Source organism: Syngnathus typhle, linkage group LG8 (assembly GCF_033458585.1).
Source record: "Syngnathus typhle isolate RoL2023-S1 ecotype Sweden linkage group LG8, RoL_Styp_1.0, whole genome shotgun sequence".
In the NCBI taxonomy this organism is placed as follows: domain Eukaryota; kingdom Metazoa; phylum Chordata; class Actinopteri; order Syngnathiformes; family Syngnathidae; genus Syngnathus; species Syngnathus typhle.
The window spans coordinates 14,479,537-14,495,551 of NC_083745.1; the positions used below are offsets into that span (position 1 = coordinate 14,479,537).

Genomic DNA, 16,015 nt, shown 5'->3' on the forward strand with positions numbered 1-16,015 from the left:
CATCGTCATAACCATCTTAGTCAACAAAGTGCGTGTGTGTGTATATGTGACTTTCTGTACACTAGTGCATTTGTCTTCCTGTCAGTCTGTGCATGTGTTAAAAGTTAAAGTTGTCCCAATGATCGTCACACACACATCTGGGTGTGGTGAAATTTGTCCTCTGCATTTAACCCATCCCCATGTGATTTTGATCCATCCCCTGGGGGAGACGGGCACAGTGAGCAGCAGCGGTGCCGCGGTCGGGAATCATTAGGTGATCTAACCCCCCAATTCCAACCTTTAATGCTGAGTGCCAAGCAGGGAGGCAATGGGTCCCATTTTTATAGTCTTTGGTATGACCCGGCCGGGGTTTGAACCCACAACCTTCCAGTCCCAGGGCGGACACTCTACCACTAGGCCACTGAGCTGGCAAAAAAAATGTGTATGTGTTGTGGTGTGTGTTTTTGTGCACGCTGAAGAGAAGCATTCTGTTCTCTGTCCCCATCGAGACCAACGTCGCCCCTCATGTCTGCTAAATGTGTTTCTGCGTTAATGTCGAGTCCCAAGTCAGTGTGTGCCCAATCAATCCTGCTGTGTGTCGCCTTACTGCTGCTTCCTGTGTGTCGGGCAGGAAAAGAAATTCAAGCCTTTGACTATTAGTTGTGCTGCGAGTGCATGCCAGGATAGCTTTCGTTGCCTGCACGGCGCCTTGGGCTTGTGCTTAACGTGGGCCAATCTTTTGGCAATTAGAAATGAATGCAAAGTCATGTGAAGATGACCTTGTGACTTGTTTGTTGTCTTCCTGCCTCCTTTTTTTTTTTCTTGGAGCTTTGTTTGGCCGGAAAAGCCACACAATGCTTGTCATGTCTCTTGACAACTTCTGAACGCACGCACACACACACACACACACACACACACACACACACACACACTTTGCTTTTCCATCTTTGTTTTCTCACACACACACGCACGGACGCACGCACACACACAAACACACGGCTCAGAGCAGACGGAGTTGCATCTGAATATTCAATGATGCTGTCTTTCATCCAGCAAGTTTCCACATTCCATAATAAAGCTGCATGTGCGTGCGCGCGTGTGTGTGTGTGTGTGTGTGTGTGTGTGAGTATTTCTGGATTTTCCTCAACTCCCACAGGAAGCCCCTCCCTCACGTACACTCACACGCACACCAGGGAACAATGTCTTTTTTTGTTGTTTTTGGTCAGACGAGCGTGAGGCGGTGCAGAAGAAGACGTTCACCAAATGGGTGAACTCTCACCTCTCTCGAGTGTCCTGTCGCATCACCGACCTCTACGTGGACCTCCGCGATGGGCGCATGCTCATCAAGCTGCTGGAGGTCCTCAGCGGCGAGAGACTGGTATGCACACCATCACACGCACGCACACACACACACACACACACACACACACACACACACACACACACACACATCTGATACAATTTGAGTATAAGAAATGTAAATGTGTGCATGTCTCTATGACAACAGTCACAGGCAGACTTAGACTAAGACTTAGACAAACTTTATTGTCATTTTGTCTGCACAGGGTGCATACAAAACGAAATTTCGCTGCATACAGCTTACAACAATGCAGTGATATTGCGGTTGAATAAAAGTAACATTCTATATAAAAATATAAAATAACAAGTATAAAGTGCAGCAGTGATCAAGTATGTAATAGTGCAGGAAACAAAACAGTATTTAAAAAGTGTGCGAAGGAATGCTAAAGCAGGTTGCGTACTTTTAAATTTACATGGATTATAAAAGTTCAGCAAGGTTGGCAGTGCGAGAAAGTGGTTTGTAGTATCATAATGTACAGATTCTGTGTATGTGTGATGCAGAGTCCAGTTTAGAGTTCAGCAGTTTCAGTGTTCAACAGTCTAATGACAGCAGGGAAAAAGCTATTGCAGAACCTGGTGGACCTGCACCGGATGCTGCGAAACCTCTTCCCAGAGGGCACACAGGGAGAACAGTCCATGGTGGGGGTGTGATGGGTCACTGATGATGTTACGGGCTCGGGACACGCAGCGCTGAGATGAGATGTCCTGAATGGAGGGAAGAGGAGCCCCGATGATCCTCTCTGCTGTCCTCACCACTCTCCTCACGTTCTTCCAATCGGAGGCGCTGCAACCTCCATACCACACAGAAAGACACCTTGTCAGAATGCTCTCTATGGTGCTTCTGTAGAACGTCCTCATGATGGGTGGGGGCAGGTGGGCTCTCCTCATCCTCCGCAGGAAGTACAAGCGCTTCTGTGCCCTCTTGACCAGTGCCGTGGTGTTCACAGTCCAGGTGAGGTCGTCTGTGATGTGGACCCTCAGGAATTTAGTGCTGCTGACCACCTCCACAGCTGAGCTGTAGATGATCAGTGGAGCGTGGTGAGGCTGGTTTTTCCTGAAGTCGACGATGATCTCCTTCGTCTTCTCCACATTCAGGATCAGGCTGTTGTCTCTGCACCAGCCCACCAACTGCTCCACCTCCTCTCTGTAGTCCAGGTCGTTGTTGTCTCTGATGAGGCCCACCACCGTTGTGTCGTCTGCAAACTTCACGATGTGATTGGTGGTGAACCTGGGGACGCAGTCGTGTGTCATCAGGGTGAACAGCAGGGGACTCAGGACGCAGCCCTGAGGGGAGCCTGTGCTGAGGGTGATGACATCTGAGGTGTTCTGTCCAACCCGGACTGTGAGGTCTGTTGGTGAGGAAGTCTAGCAGCCAGTTCCGAAGGGGGGTGCTGAAGCCCAGGTGTTCCAGTTTTTTCACCAGATGCTGTGGGATGATGGTGTTAAACGCTGAACTGAAGTCCAGGAACAGTATCCGCACGTGGGTGTTCTTGTCCTCCATGTGAGCCAGGCTCAGGTGAAAACGGAGGAGATGGCATCCTCAGTAGAGCGGTTCTGCCGGTAGGCAAACTGGAACGGGTCGAATATTGGAGGGAGTCTGGAGACGATGTATTCTTTAAGCAGCCTTTCGAAGCACTTCATCATGATGGGAGTCAGTGCAACAGGCCGGTAGTCATTAAATGAGGTGATTTGAGGTTTCTTCAGCACCGGAATGATGGAGGCAGCCTTGAAGCATGGCCTAGCGAGGTGTTAAAAATGTCTGCGATGACACCAGCCAGCTGACCCGCACATTCCCTGAACACCCGCCCAGGTATGTTGTCGGGGCCTATCTTCAACATGTCGTCTGAGTCAAGGCAGAGTGCCTCCTCTTCCTGATGGGGAACAGTTTTAACTGCAGGAGTGCTGCTAAGTGCCTCAAACCCCCCAAATAAGTTATTTAGTCCATTTAGGAAGTCAGCATCGACTTCACCCACCGGGGGGGAGGGTGAGTTGTAGTCAGTGATCGTCCGTATGCCTTGCCACATACTCCTGGTGTTGCTGGCGTCGTGGAAAAGATCCTGAATTTTCCGACTGTGGCTTCACTTCGCTAACCTGATGGCACGGTTCAAGTTGGCTCTCGCTGTCCTCAGTGCCTCCTTGTCGTCAGACTTGAAGGCTGAGTTCCGTGCTCGTAGCGTTTGACGTACCTCCTCAGTCATCCAAGGCCGTTGGTTGGGTTGGGTGATGATGTTCTTGGTGGTGCTGACGTCCTCGCTGCATTTGTTGATGTAGGCTGACACAGTCATGGCATACTCATCAATGTTGATCTGGTTGTCCTATGTTGCTGCTGATTTAAACATGTCCCAGTCAGAGCACTCAAAGCAGTCCTGGAGTGCCTCCATGGCCCCCTCCGACCACACCTTCACCTGCTTCACTGTGGGTTTTATTCTGATCAGCAGGGGCCTGTATGCAGGGATTAGCATAACAGATAGGTGAAGAGCCCAGGTGGGGGCGGGGGGCTGCTCTGGAAGTATCTTTTATATTGGTGTAAACCAAGTCCAGAATGTTCTTTCCCCGAGTTGGAAAAGCCACGTGTTGGTAAAAATGAGGGAGAATAGTCTTCATGTTAGCCTGGTTGAAGTCTCCAGCAATGATGAAAACACCCTCTGTGTGCGTGGATTGCAGCTCACGTGACAATCCTCCGCCCCCTCCTGGTCACCTGCAGTATTACCGGCCAGAAATCGTCCGTTCGTCTTTTGCTCACGCCGTCGTCGTCTCACGTTGTTCTCAATGTTGCTGACCGTTTTCCAAAGTCCAAATGATCGTCAGTCTGCCTTTAAGGAGGACTGCAGAAACGGGAGAAGACTTGGTGTTGATAGGCGGACATTTGGTCTCCAAACAATAAAGGCAGCAGCGCCCGCCAATGGATAAGTTGCTGACGAAGGTCTGAATTGGTTGACGTTGTGCTGCTTGCTGTCGCACAGCCCAAGCCCACCAAAGGCCGCATGAGGATCCACTGCCTGGAGAACGTGGATAAAGCCCTGCAGTTCCTCAAGGAGCAGCGCGTCCACCTGGAGAATATGGGCTCGCACGACATTGTGGACGGCAACCACCGCCTAACGCTGGGCCTCATCTGGACCATCATCTTGCGATTCCAGGTAGCCCCCACCAACGTGCTCGTTAATGCCTCTGCTGCCTCCAGAACGCTTGTGAGACAAAAGCTGCACTTTCTTCCTGTGGGAAATGTTGACTCCAGGATCATGAGCACTTTCTAATCATTTTCCCTTCTTTCAAATGTTTGCAGATCCAAGACATCAGTGTGGAGACAGAGGACAACAAAGAGAAGAAGTCGGCCAAAGATGCTCTGCTGCTCTGGTGCCAGATGAAGACGGCCGGGTGAGCGGTGGCATAACGTGACGGGACAGCGGCCATCCCAGTGCTCAATCAGCGTGTGTGCGTGTGTTGCAGGTATCCAAACGTCAACATCCACAACTTCTCCACCAGCTGGAGGGATGGGATGGCCTTCAATGCCATCATTCACAAACACAGGTGACTATCTTGCAACACGCCATTGTCTTCCAAAGAGAAGTTAGTCCTGTCACCAAAGGGAGAGTCGCAGTCCAGTTGTCACGCAACACGTGAGCTTGGTGGAGCTCCTTTGTGGAAATGCGAGCGGACGAAACACTTGTCAAATTTGTGTCCCGTGTCAGACCGGACCTGATCGACTTTGACAAGCTGAAGAAGTCCAACGCGCACCACAACCTGCAGAACGCCTTTAACCTGGCCGAGCAGCACCTGGGCCTCACCAAGCTGCTGGACCCCGAAGGTTCTCCGCGCCCCCTCTGCCCTTGCTCTAATTTGCCTGCAAATACTTGGCGGTTAGCATTAGGCTAACGCTAGCCGCGATGGCATTGCTGTCAGCTTGCGCGAGACGACGCCGTGTCACGCCACGGAGATGCCACCACTGACTTTTGGCTCTCGCCCTCTGCTGGCAGACATTAGTGTGGACCACCCTGACGAGAAGTCCATCATCACTTACGTGGTCACCTACTACCACTACTTCTCCAAGATGAAGGCACTCAAGGTGGAGGGCAAGCGCATCGGCAAGGTGAGCGCAGAGCTGTTGGTCAAAGCGCACTTTAGGACTGAAGTTCCTGATTTAAAAAAAAAAGAAAGAAAGAAAAAAGCATCTGCACCGTGTCCCGTTTTGCGCACAGGTTCTGGACAACGCCATTGAGACGGAGAGGATGGTAGACAAGTACGAGTGTTTGGCGTCGGAGCTCCTGGAGTGGATAGAGCAGACCATCATCATCCTCAACAACAGGAAGTTTGCCAACTCGCTGGTGGGTGTCCAGCAGCAGCTGCAGGCCTTCAACACCTACAGGACAGTGGAGAAGCCTCCAAAGTGCGTAAGCCATGCATCACAGCACAACAATGTTTCACATTCTTATCCGTTTTAACGAGTGTTTGTGTTTGTGTACTCATGATACAGAACACTCGCACTTTAACTACATCAGATTTCAATGAGCAAAGACCTTTCGGTTGTTTCTTACTCATATCAATGGCGTTAAACCTTCCCTGTGTCGTAGCTCCGACTGCTTACTCCAAATCACGGCAATCAGTTTTAACGTGATATGGACGCTCCCTCTAGTGGTACACAAAACAATCTCTGAATTAAATACAAATCGACCGTACACTGTAGTTTTGTCACAAGAACCGATACTTTCAGTAGCAATTCGGTACCAACACGCAAAAAATGCATCGATACCTGCTTTTTATGGTACCAAATATTTAACTTTTAACTCGGCGAGCTGTGTCGATATTTGCCAGAACTGAAGGGGGCAGTATACGCATGCGAGCAGCACGGAGCAGCAGTCGGCGGCGCTGAAGAAGAAAACATTCGGTCTTTCATAACAATGTGACTTCAGCAAGTGGGAGTGAAAGTCCACCACGCTTGTTGAGAAGCCAGGTCGCTCAAAGAGTGGTGTGTGGAAATATTTTGCATTCGAGGCAGATGCAACCAGAGCAATTATAGATTTGTCCATTTACTATCACTGTTGTGCCACGTTACGTTATAAATACGTTAACCCGAATATGCCTCCGTGCCGTCATTTCGGCATGAGTCAGCTGGGGCGATACGGTTACCAAACGTATTTAATGTCAAACACATAGGCAAAGTGCGCAGACAAAGGCTCAAATAGGCAAAATTACATTTGCGCACTTGTTAAGGGTGCGCGCGCAAGCCTTCTTAGCTATAGCAAATGGATTAGTGAATTTAAAAGTAAGTGGATTCTGTTGTTTTTTACCGTGGTATCGAATTAGTATTGAGAAATGTGGAAAATTACGGGTATTGGTACAGACTACTGAAATTCTGGTATCGTGACATCCCTAGTACACTGTGGAAAGTCACTTTTTGAGTATAGTACATCTCAGTTGTATTTAGACTTTTGACGGCGATACATTTACTCGTAATAATAAAGAATAGTTTGTTTGTTTTTTAATGACGATTTATTCAATTAATTACTAAAGTAATTCGTTCAACTTATGTGCTGCACATTTTAACTGAATCCTGATCATAAAGTCGTGTGTGTGTGCGTGCGTGTGTGTAGGTTCACGGAGAAGGGCAACCTAGAGGTTCTTCTGTTCACCATCCAGAGCAAGATGAGGGCCAACAACCAGAAGGTGTACACGCCTCGTGAGGGAAAACTCATCTCGGACATCAACAAGGTAGCAACGCCCACCTGGACGTGGTGCAGTGACATGACATGCGCATGGTGTGACCGAATGACACGCCGTTTGTTATAGGCGTGGGAACGTCTGGAGAAGGCGGAGCACGAGCGCGAGTTGGCGCTGAGGACGGAGCTGATTCGCCAGGAGAAACTGGAGCAGCTGGCGCGCCGCTTTGACCGCAAGGCGGCCATGCGGGAGACGTGGCTGAGCGAAAACCAGCGGCTGGTCTCACAGGTGACGGCTGGCGCTGTGCCGCCCCCACCATTCAGCGATTGCAGCGCGCCCGTTTTGAGTTTTGAGTGCCCGTTTTCTGTTCCCACAGGACAACTTTGGCTTCGATCTCCAGGCAGTGGAAGCGGCCACCAAGAAGCACGAGGCCATCGAGACGGACATCGCCGCATACGAGGAGCGCGTTCAGGTGCTCGAGTCTCACCTGGTTCTCCCCCCCCAATATTGTCAGATGGCGACTTTTTTCCCTCGTACTGTCATGAAAACCTTTCGTGTAACATATTTTTGGCAAATGTTTCTCATTTAAAGGTGGTGAATAGAAGCGGAAGCTTTTTGAATTTGGCTGGAAGAGACTTCATTCAAGGCCTCGTTTTGTGCTCCAGGCGGTGGTGTCGGTGGCCCGGGAGCTGGAGACAGAGCGCTACCACGACATCAAGCGCATTGCGGCCAGGAAGGACAACGTGATCCGCCTGTGGGAGTACCTGCTGGAGCTCCTGAAGGCGCGCCGGCTGAGGCTGGAGCAAACACTAGGCATGCAGAGGGTCTTCCAGGAGATGCTCCATATCATGGACTGGATGGACGAGATGAAGGTGCCGTCACTTTGTATTGGGCCGAGGCCACCTTCTCATACGTTGGCGGAGGATGCGTGCCTTTTGTCCCTATCCACACCTTGACCCCAAGTGGACAAAATGGATGCCTGCACGTCGGTCACTTGCAGTCGCCGCTGGGGCTGAATCTTGCTTTTGGTCATTTGGGCACAGATGCTGCTGCTGTCTCAGGATTACGGCAAACACCTCCTGGGTGTGGAGGACCTGCTGCAGAAGCACGCCTTGGTGGAGGCCGACATTGGGATCCAGGCCGACCGCGTCCGCAATGTCAATGCCAACGCGCAGAAGTTTGCCGGCGACTCCGATGGTGAGACCGAGCTTAGTTCCCAGGCTTGCACGAGCCTCAGACCCACTCTTCTCTTTGTCTTTGTCAGGGTACAAACCTTGCGACCCTCAGGTCATCAGGGAGCGCGTGGCCCACATGGAATTCTGCTACCAGGAACTCAGCCAGCTTGCGGCTGAGCGGCGAGCGCGTCTGGAAGAGTCGCGCCGCCTCTGGAAGTTCTTCTGGGAAATGGCCGAAGAGGTTTGTCGGGCTGCAAATCCTTTTCATACGCTGTTGGGTGCCTGCCCACCACCTTCAACATTTTCTCACCCAGGAGTAATTTTGTTTGAGCGCCCGCAAAGAGTTTGTAATTGTCGAGTGCTTGCCGACCTCCTGCACCGGGTATTGCGGCGTTGGCGGGCCCTTTCTATGACAATCACGCCACGTTGTTTGCGGTGGTGCGCGTGCGGCAGGAGGGCTGGATTCGCGAGAAGGAACAGATCCTCCCCTCGGAGGACTGCGGCAAGGACCTGACGGGTGCCCTGCGGCTGCTGAGTCAGCACAAGGCCTTGGAGGACGAGATGAGCGGACGTGCCACCCACTTGCAGCAGACCATCAAGCAAGGGGAGCAGCTGGTGGCCGATAAGCACTTTGGCACCGACAAGATTCAAGAACGCATCCAGGACATCCGGGTAGATGATAAATGACACGACATAACATGACATGATGGATTGACATGATGGATTTTGGTGGCGTGCACATGGCAGGACCAGTGGGCGGCGCTGGAGCAGCTCTCGGCCGTCCGCAAGTCTCGACTGCAGGAGGCCTGCAACCAGCACCAGTTCCAAGTGAGGCGTTCCACATAGCCACGCTATGCCGCCCTTTGCTTTTTGCACTTTGACCAGATCGCTGAATTTGAAGTCGTATCCATGCGTCTCGGTAGCGAGGCAAAAAAACTATTTGGGCTTGAGTTGAGTTGCATTGGTTTGTTTTTCCAGGCGGACGCCGACGACGTGGACACATGGATGCTGGACGCGCTGCGCATTGTGTCTAGCGTGGATGTGGGCCACGATGAGTTCTCCACGCAGGCGCTGGTGAAGAAGCACAAGGACGTGGCCGAGGAGATCGCCAGCTACCGGCCTGTCATCGACGCCCTGCACGAGCAGTCGCGTGTACTGCCGCCCGAGAAGGCGGAGTCTGAGGAGGTGAGCTCCCGCCTCCGGGGTCTGACAGCGCCGAGCGTGACCGGAGGCGGCTTACGGCAGGTGCAGAGCCGTCTGGCGGGCATCGAGGAGCGTTACAAGGAGGTGGTGGAGCTGGCACGCCTCCGCAAGCAGGCGCTGCAGGACGCGCTGGCCCTCTACAAGATGCTGAGCGAGGCCAGCGCCTGTGAGCTGTGGGTCGACGAGAAGGAGCAGTGGCTCAACGGCACCGACATCCCAGACAAGCTGGAGGACCTAGAAGTGGTCCAGCACCGGTAAAGCCAATGCCCGACTTGTGGCTCTATGTTTCTAGGCTCTCCATTTTTCATCGTAGAACCTTGGGGCCATTTTAAATCAAGACTTTTTACTGCAATATCCGCTCCCTGTGTACGCAGGTTTGAGAGTTTGGAGCCCGAGATGAACAATCAGGCCTCGCGGGTTGCTGTCGTCAACCAGGTTGCCAGACAGCTGATTCACAGCGAACATCCTGGTGAGAAGGAAATCAAGGCCCAGCAGGACAAACTCAACATCAGGTGAGTCGACCGTCAAAGGCCACGTGGCGCTGAGCTCGTTCAATAGCCAGGCAACGTTTGGGCCAGGTGGAGTCAGTTCCGGGATTTGGTGGACCAGAAGAAGGAGAGTCTGAGCTCGGCACTGGGAGTGCAGAACTACCACCTGGAGTGCAACGAGACCAAATCGTGGATCAAAGAGAAGACCAAGGTAGCCGCCACATTGCCACTTCCCAAAAGAGCAGATAGTTGCCATCTTGCCCTGCTGCATTTTCACACCTTTACAGAAAACCCTTCAGCTCATTTTGGCAACGATTGATCATGTTTCCTCCACATGAAGAGACTTGTCACATTTAGCTTTTCCTTCCACATTTCTTGGCCATGCATTTCAAACCATCCCAACTCCAAGATTTCCGTCAGAAGATTCAACTTGCAGTGAAAGCGTTTTTTCCGGGTCTGGGTGGGAAACGCTTTGCAGTTAATGTGTGCTTGTGACCTCTCCCGAGGTGATCGAGTCCACCCAGGAGCTGGGCAACGACCTGACGGGCGTCATGGCGCTGCAGAGGAAGCTGACGGGCATGGAGCGAGACCTGGCCGCCATTGAGGACAAGCTGGGCGACCTGGGCAAGGAGGCAGAACGCTTGTCCTCAGAACACTCGGAACAATCTCAGGCCATCAAAGGACGCTTGGACGAGATCACCGGCGTGTGGGAGGAGATGAAGGTGCCCTGCCTAATGTCTTTGCTTCTTTCTGCCTTAGCCATCAAATCACAAACATTTCAGTCACAGTTTTCAAGTCCTTGTAAAATGGAAAAAAAGGATGTCTTACATCTGACACTCTGCGGAGAACAGGCTTAGTACCTACTGTGCCAAATTGTAATGACTAAAAAACGTGCACACGACGAGGCGCTCTAAGGTGGCTGTGTCGCACACTCACTGCCAAGTCGGTCTCTGAATTCAGGCTACATGGCCGTGACAAGGCGAAATTGTAAGGTTTGACGCGGGCATGTGTTCTCAGGGCACCATGAAGAATCGTGAGGAGTCGCTGGGCGAGGCCAGCAAGCTGCAGCAGTTCCTGCGCGAGCTGGACGACTTCCAATCATGGCTGTCGCGCACGCAGACGACTATCGCATCTGAGGACATGCCCAACACGCTGGCCGAGGCCGAGAAGCTGTTGGGCCAACACGAGGCCATCAAGAACGAGATCCGCAACTACGAGGAGGACTACCAGAAGATGCGCGACATGGGCGAGATGGTGACGCGGGGCCAGACAGATGCGCAATACATGTTCCTGCGCCAGCGGCTGCAGGCGCTGGACACGGGCTGGAACGAGCTGCACAAGATGTGGGAGAACCGACGCAACCTCCTCTCCCAGTCGCACTCCTACCAGCTCTTCCTCAGGGACACCAAGCAGGCCGAGGCCTTCCTCAACAACCAGGCAAGACGCAGACACTAAGCGCTCACTTGGTGGATGCCGCCATCTCCAAAACGCACTTGGGCGGCAATATTTTGGCTGACCACCAGAAGACTTTGTCTTCACAAAATATGGTCAGGCATCTGCAAACAAAGCGCCCCGGCATGTTTGAGCGCAAGTGTGCCTAGGCCGGATGCTTTGGCTCTCTGCTTGCTTTCGTGTCCCTCACATCCGTGTGCCTGCGGCAGGAGTACGTGCTGGCCCACACGGAGATGCCCACCACGCTGGAGGGCGCTGAGGCGGCCATCAAGAAGCAGGAGGACTTCATGACCACCATGGACGCCAACGAGGAGAAGCTCAGCAGTGTGGTGGACACAGGACGACGGCTGGTTGCTGACGGCAACATCAATACCGAGCGCATCCAGGACAAGGTGGACTCCATCCACCAAAGGTCGGACACACCCTCCCTGCGTGCTTGATTGAGATGAAGACATTCCAATGAGGGTCCTGGCAGCTGAATTTTTGTTTGTGTCAGACACAAGAAGAACCGAGCGGCGGCCAGCGATCTCCTCATGAGGCTGAAGGACAACCGGGACCTGCAGAAGTTCCTGCAGGACTGTCAGGAGGTGAGCCAGTCCAAGCGTGCGGAGATTCTTGTGCTTCTTTTTTTTTTCTGCTCGGCTAACGTGGGCGCACTGCACTCAGCTGAGCCTGTGGATCAACGAGAAGATGCTGACGGCTCAAGACATGACATACGATGAGGCACGCAACCTGCACAGCAAGTGGCTCAAGCACCAAGCCTTCATGGCCGAGCTGCAGTCCAACAAGGAATGGTTGGACAAGATCCAGAAGGTCAGGTCATTTAGCCAACGCAAACTTGCCGGCCCTCTGGCGGTGCTTTGACGAAAAGCTTTTTTCCCATTTTCCCCATTCCGACTTGCTCCCACCAACATGCGGCGGCAGGACGGCGAGGCATTGATGGCGGAGAAGCCCGAGACTGAGGCCATGGTGCACGAGAAGCTGGCCGGGTTGAAGAAGATGTGGGAGGAGCTGGAGTCCAGCACGCAGATCAAAGCCGAGTGCCTGTTTGATGCCAACAAGGCTGAGTTGTTTGCGCAGAGCTGCGCCGACCTGGACGAATGGCTGGCGGGCTTGGACGCGCAGCTGCAGTCGGACGACTACGGCAAAGACCTCACCTCCGTCAACATCATGCTCAAGAAGCAGCAGGTGGGCGGGCGGGCGTTCGTGGAAGGCAGCGTCACATGCCCAGGGGCTGACGGCAGGCCTCCCTCGGCAGATGCTGGAGAGCCAGGTAGAGGTGCGCCAGAAGGAGGTGGACGAGCTGCAGAGCCAGTCGCAGGCGCTGAGTCGCGAGGGCAAAGGCTCGGAGGAGGTGGACAGCCAGCGCAGGAGCGTAGAGAGCAAGTTGGGCACACTCCGGGCACCGCTCCAGAGCCGGCGCGACAACCTGATGGCCTCCCGCGAGATCCACCAGTTTAACCGCGACGTGGAGGACGAGATCGTACGCCACACTTTCCCTTCAACCTTTGTGTCCCTGCCTTCTCCTCTGCCTCGTCCTCACCCTCTCTCCTGCTTACCCTCCTCTCATTCTTTTGTCTTCCTTTTGTCACGCATCTTTTGCCTCCTTCATCGACTTCCCACCACTACGGTCCTCCACGTTCTCCTTTTCGTCCTCTTCTTGTCATCCTCATCCTTCTCGCCCTTCTTTGGTAGCTTTGGGTGGAGGAGAGGATGGCCCTGGCCACATCCACAGACCACGGCCACAACCTCCAGACGGTGCAGCTCCTGATCAAGAAGAACCAGGTAGGAATCCCGTCCGGTCTGAGCTCATTTTCTTTCGAGCGGAGGGAACCAGAGTACCCTTTCACCCCCCCCTTAGACCCTGCAGAAGGAGATCCGGGGCCACCAACCGCGCTACGATGACATCTTTGAGCGCAGCCAGCACATTTTGCGGCAGGAGAGGCCCACAACCGAGCTTCTCCGCCGGCGTCTGGCCGAGCTGCGCTCGCTGTGGGAGCAGATTCGCCAGGAGACGGAGAAGCGCCACGCTCGCCTCAGCGAGGCCCACGAGGCGCAGCAGTACTATTTTGACGCTGCTGAGGCCGAAGCCTGGATGAGCGAGCAGGAACTCTACATGATGTCCGAGGAGAAGGCCAAGGTGGGCTCCCCGCATCGCTTAGCCACATGCTAATGCTAAGACCGCTTTGTGCAAGTGAAGACCAGTTGAGGTGGTTTTCAGGACGAGCAGAGTTCGGTGGCCATGTTGAAGAAGCATCAGATCCTGGAGCAGGCGGTGGAGGATTACGCCGACACCGTCCACCAGCTGTCAGCAACCAGCCGAGGCTTGGTGGCCGCCGAACACCCTGACAGGTAAGGCGCCCGCCCGCCCAGCTGTTTGGCTCGCGCAAAAGCACGCCCCAAGCTGACCGAGCGGCGCTACAGCGAGCGCATTGGCATGCGCCAGTCACAGGTGGACAAGCTATACGCCGGCCTCAAAGACCTGTCGGAGGAGCGCCGAGGCAAGCTGGATGAGCGCTTCCGCCTCTTCCAGCTTAACCGCGAAGTAGACGACTTGGAGCAGTGGATCGCCGAGAGGGAGGTGGTGGCCGGCTCACACGAGCTGGGCCAGGACTACGAACACGTCACCGTGAGTCGAACCGCAGAGTCACCTAGGCAACCAGGCACGCTTGGCGCGCCAAGACCAGGAGGGAGAGAGCCACGGAGCCTCTGTGTCCCTCCGAATCTTGGCCACTTGCATCGACTTGTGTTTTTCTCCCAGATGCTGCAGGAGCGCTTCCGCGAGTTTGCTCGGGACACGGGCAACATCGGGCAGGAGCGCGTTGACGGTGTAAACCGTCTGGCAGATGAGCTGATCAACGCAGGGCATGGTGATGCGGCCACGGTGGCAGAGTGGAAGGACGGCCTAAATGAGGCCTGGGCTGACCTACTGGAGCTGATTGACACGCGCACGCAGATCCTGGCCGCCTCCTTCGAGCTGCACAAGTTCTACCACGACGCCAAGGAAATCCTGGCCCGCGTGCTTGACAAGCACAAGAAGCTGCCCGAGGAACTGGGCCGCGACCAGAACACAGTGGAGACACTGCAGAGGATGCACACCGCCTTCCAACACGACATCCAGGCACTCGGCACGCAGGTGGCACTTTAGCACTTGTTCTAGTGAACTGAATTCATGTCGTCTGACCCCCTTCGCCCCCAAAGCAATTTGTTTGGTAGCGGCGCCAACATTTTGCAATGGCGCTAAGGAAACGTGTCGGGCGTTTCAGGTGCGTCAGCTTCAAGAAGATGCCATCCGTCTGCAGTCAGCGTACGCAGGCGACAAAGCAGACGACATCCAGAAGCGGGAAGGAGAGGTCAGCCCAAACAAGGCCCACACGCACATGCACACGCAGTTGGAATGGCCAGAAAAGTTGAAGGGCCTCTCGTTACATTGCTGACTCCAAAAGGGACACTTGATGCCCTTAAAGGCAAAGCTGATGCTGTGTTGTGACCATTGTTGGCTGTGTTGCGTTTGTTTTCACACCCTCCCTTGCTTCCTTTCCTTCCTGTCCGTGCAGAAGCAAAAGGGAGAGGTGAGCTTTGAGCGGCCACTTTGGCTTTGCGTCCGTATGGCTGCGCCGCCTCATCCAAGAGAAACCCCTCTTTGGGTTTTGACTCGCACTCCAAAGAGCCATTATACTTGTTGTTGCGCTTGCTCTTGGCCATGCTGGTCTTTGTTTTGTTTTAGCGTTGGATTCCTATTTTTAAATTGAGCCTCGTCCTTTGATAACTTTGACATGATGCGGCCAAGTCTCTGGAAAGCAGCAGCTATGAGTGTCGCAGCCACCTGAAGGTTCACGCAGTTGCGTTTTCAGGGCCACAAGCCTCACAGTGAAAGGTCCAAGTTCCACTTGTAGTCATTCTATTTGATTGACAGTTGGGTGGGGCGTGCTTTCAGCGCCTTCGCACAGTCTTTGAGAACAGCTAGATTTTTTTCTTCACCTCTTTTATTCTTTTTTTGGGCAGGTTCGTCGGTATCAAGCGTCCGCTACACTAAGTGGCCCGATGTTTTTGTTTTCACTTGACAAGGACTTTAAAACTCAGCATGGAGCAGCTTTGTCTTTCTTCTCGTCAACATCATCAAGTCTATTGATGGACTTCACAATAGCATTTGGGCTACGTTCACACTGCAACTCGGTTCCATTGTTTTGTTTTTGCTTTGCTCTTGGTGGAATTTCTTTCATGTCATCATCATCATCATGTCATCATGCTTTTTCATAAAGCATACATTTGACATAAAGCAAATGGTATCTATCTATCCACGGCGTGCCCATCATTCCATCTGACGCATTCCGTTCACATGACGAGTCACATTGGTTTTTCTCACGTGAGATCAAAATTCCAAATTGGGCTTCTCGACTTGCAGTGTGAATGTCGACTTAAAGTCTTCATCATCAAATGCCAAACATTCAACGTCAACATGACCGACTTAGCCCAGCCCTATGTGGGCTCACAGTGATTGAAAAACACACCAGCTACGAATTGGGAGCATCATTATCATTTTCGATCAAATTTTATTGTGTTGTGTGTTGACATGATGACACTTCTTTGATTGGCGGCCGTTGACGGGATGTAACCTCTTCAACGTAGACGACGGGCACGCGCAGCTGAGCGTTTGCGTCGTCTAAACGTACACGTGGCCCCGTGTGCTCGTGCGTGCCGTTC

At 53.1% G+C, this 16,015-nt stretch overlaps 1 protein-coding gene across 4 annotated transcripts in view; it reads left to right on the forward strand.

The window, feature by feature from the left end:
- The window catches only part of sptbn1 (spectrin, beta, non-erythrocytic 1), a 48,790-nt gene that overhangs the window by 21,138 nt on the left and 11,637 nt on the right, over positions 1-16,015 (forward strand). For all 4 annotated transcript variants that reach the window (XM_061284608.1, XM_061284607.1, XM_061284609.1 and 1 more), the window contains 32 exons: positions 1,206-1,357; positions 4,302-4,475; positions 4,622-4,713; positions 4,786-4,866; positions 5,028-5,143; positions 5,313-5,425; positions 5,535-5,722; positions 6,927-7,044; positions 7,123-7,281; positions 7,370-7,465; positions 7,659-7,865; positions 8,037-8,190; positions 8,258-8,409; positions 8,622-8,840; positions 8,916-8,996; positions 9,147-9,353; positions 9,414-9,625; positions 9,746-9,883; positions 9,950-10,070; positions 10,366-10,581; positions 10,877-11,296; positions 11,521-11,723; positions 11,808-11,898; positions 11,978-12,124; positions 12,236-12,499; positions 12,570-12,794; positions 13,007-13,096; positions 13,173-13,451; positions 13,533-13,663; positions 13,736-13,940; positions 14,073-14,447; positions 14,578-14,664. In XM_061284608.1, the coding sequence (XP_061140592.1) occupies positions 1,206-1,357; positions 4,302-4,475; positions 4,622-4,713; positions 4,786-4,866; positions 5,028-5,143; positions 5,313-5,425; positions 5,535-5,722; positions 6,927-7,044; positions 7,123-7,281; positions 7,370-7,465; positions 7,659-7,865; positions 8,037-8,190; positions 8,258-8,409; positions 8,622-8,840; positions 8,916-8,996; positions 9,147-9,353; positions 9,414-9,625; positions 9,746-9,883; positions 9,950-10,070; positions 10,366-10,581; positions 10,877-11,296; positions 11,521-11,723; positions 11,808-11,898; positions 11,978-12,124; positions 12,236-12,499; positions 12,570-12,794; positions 13,007-13,096; positions 13,173-13,451; positions 13,533-13,663; positions 13,736-13,940; positions 14,073-14,447; positions 14,578-14,664 (5,513 nt within the window). The remainder of the gene's footprint in view (positions 1-1,205; positions 1,358-4,301; positions 4,476-4,621; positions 4,714-4,785; positions 4,867-5,027; positions 5,144-5,312; positions 5,426-5,534; positions 5,723-6,926; positions 7,045-7,122; positions 7,282-7,369; positions 7,466-7,658; positions 7,866-8,036; positions 8,191-8,257; positions 8,410-8,621; positions 8,841-8,915; positions 8,997-9,146; positions 9,354-9,413; positions 9,626-9,745; positions 9,884-9,949; positions 10,071-10,365; positions 10,582-10,876; positions 11,297-11,520; positions 11,724-11,807; positions 11,899-11,977; positions 12,125-12,235; positions 12,500-12,569; positions 12,795-13,006; positions 13,097-13,172; positions 13,452-13,532; positions 13,664-13,735; positions 13,941-14,072; positions 14,448-14,577; positions 14,665-16,015) is intronic.